General features: G+C 45.6%; 1 protein-coding gene across 5 annotated transcripts in view; it reads right to left on the bottom strand.

Moving 5' to 3' along the window:
• Positions 1-1774: 1774 nt before the first annotated feature.
• The window catches only part of LOC122417176 (T-box transcription factor bifid), a 79087-nt gene continuing 67891 nt past the window's right edge, over positions 1775-12970 (bottom strand). For 4 of the 5 annotated variants that reach the window (XM_043430497.1, XM_043430493.1, XM_043430496.1 and 1 more), the window contains exons 6-7: positions 11985-12061; positions 1775-5820 (exon numbers count right to left, since the gene is read on the bottom strand). In XM_043430497.1, coding sequence (XP_043286432.1) covers positions 5004-5820; positions 11985-12061 — 894 coding nt within the window. In that variant the 3' untranslated portion in view covers positions 1775-5003. The remainder of the gene's footprint in view (positions 5821-11984; positions 12062-12970) is intronic. The other variant, XM_043430495.1, reaches the window with a different exon arrangement.

A 12970-nucleotide genomic window follows, 5' to 3' on the forward strand; every position in this document is an offset into this window, starting at 1 on the left:
TCGAGTTGGAGCCCGGGCTCCAATGATTAGTGAAGCAGCAAAAAAAGGATCGATTTCGAGAGGAATAGTATCGCCTCGAGCTGGACGAACGATTGACTCATTTTTTAATCTCATTGAAACGGTTTGCTGTATTTTGAAAAAAGTGTCGTTCCAAAGTTTCTTTTTAACTCGCGGTCAAGACGTTCTCGGTAGTTTCGAGTGGAAGAATAAGCCGAAGAGGCTAAAGTAGTCGGTCAAGAGAAGCGAGCGTTGGTCGTAGCATTCGTCGTCCACTTTGCATAGTTTAGTGCGACGACACCTACCGGTGTCAATTAAATCCTCGTTCCAATCCTCTTGAGTGTGTCTCGAACGATCCACGCCTCGATGCTCCGAGTCTCCTTTTCCGAAGAGAGACCGCAGCTCCTCTCTCTCCCTCTTTCGATCTTTCTCTCTGTTCCATTCGTGCCATCACCGGAACGAGAGATCTCTCGGGTCGCGTTCAAAGAAAGCCCACGCATTCCTCCAGGAGTTGTAAGTCCTAACGTCAAACTTTCAAAGGGCTTTAACGCCTTTGACCTCTCCAATTTTGCGTCGACTCGTAATTGCCCCAAAGTCTGATTCCTCGTCGGTTAATCAACCGAATTTCACTTACCGATGGCGGTGCAAAAATCATTTCGTTTCATACTATTTCCCATGAACTTGCGTGAGCAGCGCCAGCAGTTTCAGATCGAATCGATATAATAAATCAATCAAAATATCAATCGAATCTCCGAGGAATTGCATTAAAAACCGATTCGGAGTATCGACGCCTGTCATCCTGCCTCGCGATTCATTATTTTCAAATGAATGTTTATATCAAAACGGCGTGAATATCCTTCGCAATAATTTTCCTCTCGATTATAAATTCTCCCGGATTAATGCGACTATTTACGAACAAGTTTATCTCCCGTTTCGATATAACGAATCGAACGATTGAACCAACGGATTTGTATTTATGAAAAACAGTTTGAAAAGCGAAGTCACAGAGGCAAAAGAAAACGAAAAAAATTGGAAATTAGCAGGAAGAAATGAAACAAAAAAGTCGAGGCCCAATTGCTCGCTTCTAATATCGACGGCTCGTGTATTTCGCCTCGTAAGATACCGTTATGCCGCGTGTGCTGCCAACGACGGGTATATAAAAAGAAGAGAAAATGGGAGAAAAAAAACAGTAAGAGAACGAGCTCGAGTGTGTTCATCGCCATAATTATGAGCTCGTTCTTCCGAGGGAACGATCCTACGGACACGTTTCTCAACCACGACGACGAATTGTCTGCCTAATCATTGGAATTAAGCAGCCAACTATTTCCGAGCAGCAAAATAATAAATAAGAAAATAGGCTCGAAAAAATGGGAATTTTGAAATCCGGCGAGCAGTAAAAAATACCGCGTCGACTATTCCACTCGCTCACTGAAAGAGCCTCCGAATCTTCAAACTTTTCATGTTTTCGTTCAGCCTTTCAAAATGAAATAACAAATTCAGCAATAATTTTCATGCTCCCTTCTCTCGATCGAATTAGCAGGCCTTCAACGGTTTTTCATTAGCGTTGCAATCGACGCACTTTCTCGTAAATATAAAGGTCACTTTAGTGGTCGATTGTAAAAGTGATAGTCGACCTCGGACGACGGTTTTCTTCCTTTTTTTAACTGGGACTCCGGGAAGGGAACTGAGGGGGAAAGTCTTAAGAGTTAGCGAATAAATAAAACAATCGATTTTGTATATTTTTAAATTAATATATAATTTTTAGTCGTGTGGGTCATTTTCTTCAAAGGGTGATTTCGATTTTTCTTCTTTTCGTATTTTTTTTTTCTTCTCGAGGACTCGTGGATTGAGAGGAAACGGGGATTCGAAGGAGTCAAGATTTTCTCAGGGGGTGTGTAGTACAATATACAATACAAGCCGTACGCAGGAGGAATTATAATTCACGGAAATGATAAGGCCGCCCAGGGCCGTTTATTGCTTTCTGCTTCTCGTCATATATCGGTCTCGTTTTTATTCGAAATAATTTTCACGTATTTTCTCTTCAATTACTATTTTCTCGACGGACTGATTAATTCGCAGAACGACGGGACTGTTTCGCTTTTCGCGTCGGTTCATCGAGAGCTCGAGGTCGAGGCTTCCCTGATTCATCATTTTTTTTCTACTCTTCACATACACACACTCGACGAGTTGAGCAAAAATTTTCGCGTCCCAGTAACGCGGATAACGAACCGCCACGTCCCCGGGACGCTCTCGATTCTCCGCGAATTTCGATCAATATTTTTCTCACATTTGTCGAAATTTTTTCCCGCGATTCCACGAGGGCTCCTTCCTCCAATTTCATGAAAAAGAGAGTGCAAAATTTGCCATAAAAAACGAGTCGACAGCCTCGAAAAAGAGGCGGAAAAAATGTTGAAATTTCGAGTTTTTGGGATAACTTTTTGTTCCAATTTTTCAAAGGAGCCCTCGCCGATGTTTCCGAAATGACTCGGTAGCCGTATAATGTGACAGTCACGCCGTTGGCTCGTTTCCTCCAGTCAAAAAGACTCCAGCGAGACAAAAATGGTTTGACAATAATTTTTGTTCCCCTGACAGTTTGAAAAAAACTTTCATCTTCGAGATTCTCCGTATTAAATCGCTAATATTTATCTACATAAATTTCTACGGTTTATACAATTCGTTAAAATCGATTTTAACCATAAATCTCATCATACCATTCCATTTTGTCACGTGGTCAAAGGAGCTTCGGCATTTCGATAATTGAGAGAGTGAAATTCGTCCAAGTGTCGCGAATGTGCCGAGCCCCGAGCTCGTTCAACGAGCCAAAATCAGAAACAAAAACAGGAACAAAATGAGAAATTCATGAGTTTTCTTATCTCTCTCGAGGTATCGAAGTATAGCGAGGACAAAAATGTTGAAGAAAACGTGATTCGTAGCAGGAAGGAGTACCGGGAGATTTCCCTTGTTTAAAGAGAAGAGAGAGGATTTCGTATCACGGGAAGGAAACGAGTGAGAGAGTTGAGAAAAAAAAGTGAGCGAAAGTTAAAACTTTACAATAATATTGCGATCAATCGTAACAATTCTTATCACAAAAATCGAGGCTCTGAACAAAAAATAAACAGGAATAAAACAATAATAAAAAATAATAAAACTCGATTTTTACTCCTTTAAATAATTTAATAATTTAGTGTCACGTTGTCGATCGACGATAATACGAAGTTAAATAAAAAGAGAGCAGCGTCCGACGCGAGCGTGCTACGATTCTCATTCGTTCCTTCCTTTCTTGTCTTCCCCCCTTCTTCCCAATCCTCACTTTCTTCATACTTAACATACTTTGGACGAAAAATACTCGATCGAAACGAAATCCTTGCAGATTCGCCAGTCTCGTCGTTCTCGTCGTCTAAACCATCCGAATAATCAGTTTCCTTCACTTTTCCTTTTTTACTTCTCTTTCCATATATTTTCATCCCCTAATGACTCACGGAGAACAAACGCCCTCGGAGGGGCTACGAGAAGCTTGTTTTTCATTCACCACTCCATTTCTTCCTCGACTCTCATTCTTAATCTCTCACTCTCTCACTCTCACGACTCTAATAATCAATTATTATAATTAATATAGTCAATAATTAATACAGAAGGGGGAGGATACTTGTATTTATAAGTATGTATATATTTATATATATTATTATGAATATACATATATATTAATCGATATATATGTATATACACAATATTTATATGATAATAATATTAATATCATTTATGAGTAGGGTACATATTTACAGTTTTCAGGGTCCTGGAGAAAAAATGGGCCACTGGGACCAGGGAAACGACGATTAAAAGCAAAGAAGTGCTGCTTCCGTTTGTTTTTTTTTTTTTTTTTTTTTTTTTTCCTTGGTTTCGGAGTATATTGCAATGTTTCATTGATGAAAATTATGCTGAAATAGAGTTGTTGTTTCATTTGTTTTGTTGTTTCATCGTAAAGCGTTAAAATACGTCGTAGGCGAAAGAAAAAGAAAAAGTAAAACAGTGAGGCTCTCAGCTCGATATATCTGTGGCCACTTTATCACTGTATTCATCGTTGGAGTAATACTCGTGCAATTTACAGGGGAAGGGGATGCACCGACACTTATTCCATGAATTTTTCTTCGTAGCTTCGTGAGAATAATCCAGTTTTTCTCGTGGTTTTAATTTTTCGTCGCTTTTTCTTCAAGTTTTGTTGGTGACTTATTCGCTCTTACCGATTTTGGTCGCTGTGGACGGAGCGAAGGATCTCGGCCGCTCGAAAATCCGAATGGGCACATCGCGTCATCGTTCCCCCCTGTCGAAACAATCGACTTTATGCTCGCATTTTGAACTCTGATTCGTTAAAACCACGCGCACAATTATCTATTTACACGCACGTTTAATTTGGAGATTTAAAATGATCGATCGTTCGCTGTCTCGCGTCGTTCGAACCGCTTTTACGTTTCGTCCGTCTCAATTGTTTTGAGTAATTTTTTAAATTGCACTTTGTAGTTCGGGCGCGTCGGGGGCGCCCGGTTTTCACGAGTCGCTCCAGGAGAAATGCGCTCAGGGCGGGACCGTCGGCCGGATTTTTCAAATCTCGGAGCGACGGGTCTGCGCCCACCCGAGCGGAAAACTTGGTGAGCGTTGACGCCGTTTTCGTTAACGCCACCGAGGTCAACGAGCGAGCTCGTTCGCCATTTTGGTAAAGCTCGCAAACGCCATTTTGGTTTAACGCGCAAGTGTTGGTGGAAGGTTTCGTTTGTCGAGACTCTTCCAGCTTCGTTCTCATGAGAAATGGTTTCTCTGTTGTCTCGTTGTCGCTACTGTTCGGTACGCGCTCCCAAAGATGGGGTCTGGTGGCAGGCCTTCGGCTACGACGGTTCGGAGGTCGAGTCCGGAACGAACTCGCGTTCGTCGATGAGCGACTCCTCGTCGGTGGTCACATCGAGATCCTCGTCTTCGGGATCCTCCTTGGTGCTGGTTACGGGCTCGTTCTCCTGTCACGGACTCACGCCGCCAGCATCGGCCTCGTTGTTTCTATGAGCGGGGGTCAAGCTGGGGCTTCTTCTCCTCTTGATGCCGCGCCTTTCCTGGAGGCCGTTGACCATGTTCTCGATCGATTTGAGCTCGCCGGTCGAGGAGGCGTTCACCGGAGCGCCGCTGCTCGAGTTGAGGGCTCCGCCGATCGGCGTCGGCGAACCAGTCGGCGGCCTCGGAGGGGGCGACCTTGGACTGAGCGTCCGACTTCCCGGGGTGACCGTCTCGAAGGCCGAGCCGTGCGACGGCGCCGGCAGGCTGTAAGGCGCGAACCGGTGTCCCTTCAGCTGATGCAACGGACTCGAAAGCGGATGGGGATAGTGAGCGAACAGCGCCGGATGCTGGGACGCGGCCAACGCGAGCTGCGCGTTCAGGATCATCCCCGGCACCCCGGCGTGCAAGCCCAACGGGCTCGGCGGTATCAGCGGACCCGGACCCGAATACAATCCAGGCACGGACGGATAAAAATATGGTAACAACGGCGGATGCAGCACCGGAGGTCCCACCGATACGTCCGGCCTCGGCCCCTCCGAGCCCGGAGGACCCGCCGATATCCCGCCGCTCTCCGAGCCCGAAGACTCGCTCCCTTCGCCCCGCTCGCTCATCCTGTCGTCCCGATGCGCCGGATGCGGCGTGTCCGGACCAACCACGTCCAGCAGCTTGTCCTCGTCGTCCATCATGTCGTTCACCGAATTCGACGATCTACGCTTCTCCGGCGAAGCTGGCGCACCTGAACTCAGACGGGAACCACCTCCGGACACGGTCAACAGCGCCTGCCTTCTGCAACAACGGCTGTGTGTTAACAATTGTGAAAACTCCTTATTTTTATCAACTATTCCAACATCCAAACTTTCGTCTACTTTGCTTCTTCGTTACTTTCATATCCAAGACCTCGATCCTCCGTCGAATCATCGAAGATTCGACACCAACCCCAAATAAATTCCACCCTTTATTCGAAATCAAGAGAAATTCATCGAAATCAAGGGAATTCGTCAAAAATATTCAATCGAACGAGTACTGCCACCACCCGAACAATGTGGAGCGAGATTTTCGCCGAAACCCACCAAAATTTGAAGCTTCCTTTTCTAACGTTCGTAGCTAAGAACCTCAATTCCCTGTCCCGAGACATCGATTGCTCACAACTGAGCCGTGACTGTTGATTTCGACCACAAGTTCAAGAATATCGTGGCTCATGTCGCAGAACATAAAAATAGGGATGTTCGCCGCAGTCCGCTCGGGGGGTTTGCGTATTTCCCTGGCGTCCGTCTACCGCCGTCGATCGTTGAATCGAGCGTGAGGTATCAAGCCCCAGAACAATAAATACCGAGGAACGAGCTAGAAAAATGTGGTTTTTCCTAATACGAGTGCGACACGATAGGAGAGGAGACGAATAAGCGGGGGCATTTCGCGTGTCAAATATTTTTTACGATAATGTTGTAATATACGGTGCTCGTAGCTTTCCCCGCAATTGACTAATGAAGCTGTTAAACGCCGGGACAGTTACAGGCGAGTTATCGGGACGGTAGGAAAAAAGAGAGCGACAAAAAGCGCGCACAGAGACAGACGTGAGCGCGTGGGGAAAAAAAAGCGGAGGAGAGACGCAGTCGTCGTAGCTGGCGAGCGCGCCAAGACGTCAAAAGCGCTTAAACCTAATTCAGCGATTCATGTACGCACGCAGAAAGAGGAAAGAGCCGACACACACGAGATCGTTTCTCAAGCGTTACTGTCTTTCATAACTCGGACTATCGGGCAACCTGTCCGCACCAATAATAACTCGACATACTTCATTTGCCCTGCTGTTCCCTCTGCTTAGAGCAACTATAGACACGAGAATTTATAAATATTTAGATGCCAAAGTAATAACGATTGCCCCACGGGAGGGCGCCAAGTTATTAAATAAATTACATTAATGCCATGCACATATTCTTCACTTTATTATCGAACGTCTATCCGAGCCCATCCTGCTCGCGCTCTCTCGGCCTTTCTACGTATCAATTCGAACGTTTGCCGCCTGTTTGTCGCTACAAATCTATCGAATTGACTTGGATGAGTCGCCGTTACTTTATTCCGCGAGTATACTCAATAATTGAATCGCATTAATTCTGAGCTCGAGCAATCATTGACTTACAATTCATTTACTGCACGTAGGAATTACAGTTTATCAATTCATTTTATCGATTCTCTCCTTTTGCCACTGTTTTTCATACGGTTTCCTTTACTTTGCTGACAGTTTGTTAATCCTCGTTCTCGAGTGTATCAATTTTCGGAGTTTCTCAAAGATTTTTATCTCCAAAGTACGAAGCTTGACTCAGGCTCGCTCCGGATCGACATTTTTTTCGAATTTTCTGTCCATTTCAGCAATGAATCTCGCGTCGCGCTCATAATCAGCTGGGAGGAGAGCGACGAGCGAAGATTTTTCGTTCGGTTCCATCAGCGAAGGGGCATTCCATTCTGGCAGAGCACAAAGTTTCTCCGACTGTTTGACTCGAGATGATCCCTCCGCCGTCACGAATAGCGGGGGTTTCCGTCGTTATGGAAGATCCACCCTCATCAAAGCCTGGGATTCATCCCCTTCGTGTGGCTGACAAACGCGCGCGTGAGTATGTGTACGCATTCTCGTTTGCATTTGAGGCGTTAAGACCCTGCTAAATCCCTGTGGCCAAAAGCCCTTTCACTATCCTTCTAATCGCGATTTCGCACCTTTCTGTCCATCCTTCCCTGGCGGGGGAGACGCAGCAAAACATGACAAATTGGAGAGTAGTCGTGACGCGTGACGGATACACAAACGATCCTTTCCCCGGCAGCTCGAGCCTTTGTAAACCCGCGTTTTTTTTACTTTTTACTCTCTTCTCCCACTCGCCTCGTCCTCCCTGCCACACAGCCGAATTCACGATCGAAAAAGCGGAGGAAACGAGAACGATACTGTCAAAAGCACGAGCAAAAAACAGAGGTGTTAATCCCAAGCGTTTTTCAACGTCAACGTGGACAACGTAAGCTCCATGTAAGTCTCTTCCTTGCCAGCATCGTCAACGCGATCGAATTCGCGACTATTATAAATATACACTTGTGTATATTTACGGCCTCGTGGAGCTGCCAGACTCGAAGTACATGCAGAAACTCTCGGCTCGCTCGACCGCTGCCTGCCTAGAAGGAGCTTAGCGTTTCCCTAATGCCTTGTAATGCGATCAGTGTGAACCGTTGCACGCGTAGACACTGCCTCTACTTTCTTCCGCGCTTATATCGACGCTCAGTCATACTCCTATCTTTATTTCGTGCTCAATGCTCTCTACGGATTCATACGAAGAGGCGCGAGCATCCATATTTAGCGGTATACCTTTCAAACAGTTTGCTACTTTTATAGCTTTTCGTGTAATTAACTTACACTGTGTCTCATTTTTTCTTCGCTCGATCCCTCAAATCATATGTTCCATAAGTATACCGCAACTTTTCTATTTTTGCATCGGTCGAACCTGCATTCCGGTTTTTTTTTTTTTATCGATCGACACACGCTTTCACGGTTTTGGTGGGGAACATGTGAGTCATTGGCGACTGTCAAAATGCAGCTCCAAAAGTGAAACTCTGTATGCCAAAACTATCGCCTCTTTTTGAGGTGCAATCCTCGATTTCATTTTGTCGGGAGTTTTATCGTTGGAACGATGATGATTTATTGAAAAGGACAAACGAAAGATTTTCCATTGAGGAATTTGGGTTCAACCATTTTTTTTCGTCTCTCGATGCATGAAAAATATTTGGTTATCAAAAGTTTCTTTCTGACAGCAATTTCTGACAAAACGCCAACAGAATTCAGTGAAGAATTATTCGACGAGGAATTCCTGCACAAAAGTGTAACGAAACATTGGCCAGCGATTAAACGTGCTGAGTTTGGAATAAGCGAGTGCAAGTCGAGGAAGTTGAACTAGTTTAATCCTGAGAATGAGGTAGGAAATACGAGTTTGTCCTAAAATCGGCTTAGTTCGGAAACGTGCATACTCTCGTAAACAAGTAACACAGTTCGTACTATAAATATAGACTTCGATAAGAAGCTTCGTGGGCAACATGAGGTAACGACGACAAATCAATAGTTGCACTTCGTGAGCATCGCTCACGAGCACACGAGGGTTCTTGCACTTTCCATTCGGCTTCGTCAACGTTGAATTCCCGTAGGTATGAGTCCCTGGCTATGAGGTTTCGATAACAAGAGCCATGGTCAGTATTCACCGAAGAGTTTTCCGCCTCGTCGTTACTCTTCGCGCAAATCCTCTGTTTCTCATTCATTTTAAGCTCCCCCGAGGGGATATGCAGAGACGAATTTTTGTCTCTTACGTTGACAGTGAATCGAGAACATTTCAAAAAAATTTCGGGAACGAAGGAGCCTTTTCATCTCATCGTCCGAGTCGAAAATTGACTTTTTCGATAGACGCTCATTTCATTTTGAAATTTTTAAATTATATTCTCGGAAATTCTTATCCCGGTGCTGATCCTTCCACAGGAAAGTGAAGTTCGCGTCGAAAATTTCGTGACAACAGTCCGAATGTGAATTTTACAACAAAAGTAGGATTCGAGAGAGTCCCAAAGACGCTCAGAGGTTTGATCTTTTTCTCTCGCTCTCTGCGGGTTCGTGTGCACAAGTTTCGAGTCGAGACTGGTGAGTTAACCTGGTTACATCAAAGTCTTCGTGGACGAAGTGCGCTCGAGGTAGCCCTCTGCCGGGGACCGAATCCCGCAAAGTTCCGTGGCAGGCTACAGTAATAGTTCGCAGTGTATTTCGGTGGGGTTCTCTTCTGCTGGTTAAATCTTCTCTTTGACTCCGGCAGGCTGTTGCTCTCAACGACGAGTTCTTTCGCGAGTGCTCGTTTCGTAGGAGTGTGTTGGCACGACGAGTATGGGAAGCGATTGAGTGATTTCGATGAAGAATAAAAGTGAGGCTGTGCGAGAGCTTGCTCAAGTTCAATCTCGAGAGTAATCCAGCGAGCTGCCCTTGCGTCGTTGGGCAATATTTTTCGCGTGTTTTGCACACGGTTCCCGAGAGTTGCGAGCCGGGAGAGCAACCTATCGGTGGAGATGGGGCCTGATTTTTTCGCCACTGGAGTAAAGGATCGTTTGCCACCGGGGATGCGGCACAAGCTTATTTCGTACCCACAACATTAAAAAGTATAGTAAATAACCGTCGATCTCAAAGCCGTACCGCCAGGAGTTTCTACCGGGAAGCTCCCTGTTTCTTTCTCTCTTTTCTCCGTCCTCTACCACGAGGACTCTTGGTGCTTAAGGAAAGAGAAAGAGAGAAAGAAAAAAGTGGCACCCTCAACATTAGCGATGGCACCGCCCCTGCGCATCAGTATGCTAATCCGATGATTGGCTATGTTCAAACCTCATCCCTTCGAAGTTTCTCCGTCTCTCTTATCTTCACGTTTTCGCTTTTATGGCACTTCTCAGCTCCGCAGGCTTTACACGCGTACAACAAACAAGCGCGCGCACACAGCCACTGAAAAACGCACGCTCACGTTGCCGTGCTTCCGATCCCGTTCGGTCCCGCTCTCTCAACCCTTGTAATCGTAACCGTAAGCCAGAAGCAACCCTCCCTCGCTAATTAGGCGGACTCCTCGACTGCTCCCGTCTCTATCTCTTCTTGGCTTTTACTTCTTCGCCTTCGCTTTAGCCCTCCCCAGCGCAGTCCACATAATGAAATACCCTCCGCGTGGGGTGTCGATCGAATGATTCGCTTTAAAACACGCCGCTGTGTCCCCCCGCCGCGCCCCCGTACCCGTTTCACTCTCGATCCTAACGCGCCGCATCTGCATCATCGTGGCAACGCTGCTCATCGCTCGGAATATCAATTCGCTCAAGGTTAACTCCCGCGATTGATGGACGGCGAGGAGAAAAAATACAGAAATAATGTTACCAACCAGGTTTGTATAGGCTCGTTCCACCTACCGGGTGAGCCCCTCAAATTTTCTTCGCTCCCGATATCCGGAAAATAATCTCCGAGCTAAAATCTTTTTCGTCATTCGATCGTTTATTACAAATCCGACAAATTTACCATCGAGCATTGTCCAATCGCGTCGGAAGGTGAGAAAAATCGATCATTTCTGATTCCCCGGTGATTTTAGAATCATTAGATGACTCGTTGCTTTTATAAATGCGATTTCATCCCGAGGAGGGGAATAATGTTGGTGCAATTGATCGAGTGGTTTCCGTAGCACGAAATTTCTCAGGTGATTTTTTGAGTTTACTCGCTCGTGTGTCGGGCCACCTCAGTAAACAGCCTCACCCTGTATATAAACACGTAAGTGATATATTACGGTGGTATAAGAGTTGAGTATCCGGACATTCGCTCGCTCCAGGGTTTCTATGCATAGGAACTTAACGTCATCAAAATCCACTTGAGCCGTGGCACCCCTGAGCCGGCGAGCTCGGGCGGCCCCACCGCCGTTTTTCCCAAATTGAAATGGGTTTGATCGCGTCGAGCCCGGGCCAACAATGCCGAAAGCCCGAGGGTCCTGCGCCATAAGCCCATAAACTTGCAATATTGAATACAAATGGGAAGCTCGCGCGAGAAGCGACCGCCCTAAAAAAGCCGAAGGCCCTGCGCGCGCGCTCCGATTCCCCTCGGGTCATTCTCCACGGTGCGAATGAGATCCTGATCTCGTTTATACAAAATTAATAAACTCTTCGCGGCTGCGGCGCAGGGTTTAACAAGAGTTTAAAAGGGCGGAATCGAAGCTTTTCGCTCGGGCTATGAAGCCATGCGGGGAAGAGATCGATCGAACGAGGATGATTGGGATTTAAAGTATCACGAAATTATAGCAGCTTCAGGACAAAACGAGAAACTGAATTGATCCTTGGATTCTTTTGAAATTTGGCTCAGCGACGAGTCAGCAAAGTACACAATTCCATTTTCCCCTCAATAATCGATAATCGAGTGAAATTTTGAAAGCGACACTTACTTTTTCTCTCGCTTGCCAGCCCCCGTGTCCCGGAATCCTTTGGCGAATGGATTGTTGTCGATCTTCAGCTGCGTTATCTGCGGACCAAAATAATCGTGCGTGTCAACTTTGTTTATCAGTTTTTTCTTCACTTTTTTCAATCGTTAATTCATTTTATTCATGCAAGTGGTGAGACGACGAAGGGGGAGGGGGGGGGGGGGCGTTACTGGACGCTAATTTCGAAAGACTCCTTTCATGAGATAGCTTTGTAATCTGCCTCGTAACTCAGTCAGGAGTGATATGAACTTTTAATGTCATGCTCGAAAAACAAGAATGTGAAAGAGCCGAGCTGAGGGGAGAGAAAAGTCTCGGGAGATAATCGAAGCCTCTGACAGGAGAATTTATATTGATTGGTGGCAAATAGCTGACATTTTACCCTCGTAAAATCTTATCGATGTTTGTAATCCCCTAATTGGTCTGCGCCAATCGAGAACGACGATTCTGAACAAGTTTTCTTAAAATTGTTGCTAATTAATAGATCATTTCGACATGTCGAGACTAAAAAGAGCGTGGAAAATGAAATTTCTTTGAAAATTTATCGAAATAGTTGAAAAGAAATTTTGGTGTGATGGCAGTCGCGCGATTAGCGAGTTTCATCCTCTCGGTTGATCTGAAACCGATTAGCTCAATTCGAAAAAAGTGCAACGAAAGGAAAAGGCTCTGGAGAAAAGAAAAGATGGAATTTCGGTGGAGTGCTCCATGTTAAAATGGCGTATGCGCTGGGGAACAAGCCCTTGGAACGGGTCCAAGGTGTCTCGTAAAACTTGAGCCCTGCTCTCGAGCGTATCTGTCTCTCTCAGCATTTTATTTTTCTTCATTTTCCTCTTTTATCCTTATCCTCAGGGTGTTTGACTCTTGCCGACAGGTCAATATTGGATTCTACTTGGAGCGTTAAGAGGAAGAGGAAGAAAAAAGGGAGGCTGGCTCTCTTTTTCGCTCTCGCTTAT

The sequence above is a fragment of the Venturia canescens genome, chromosome 10 (assembly GCF_019457755.1).
Source record: "Venturia canescens isolate UGA chromosome 10, ASM1945775v1, whole genome shotgun sequence".
In the NCBI taxonomy this organism is placed as follows: domain Eukaryota; kingdom Metazoa; phylum Arthropoda; class Insecta; order Hymenoptera; family Ichneumonidae; genus Venturia; species Venturia canescens.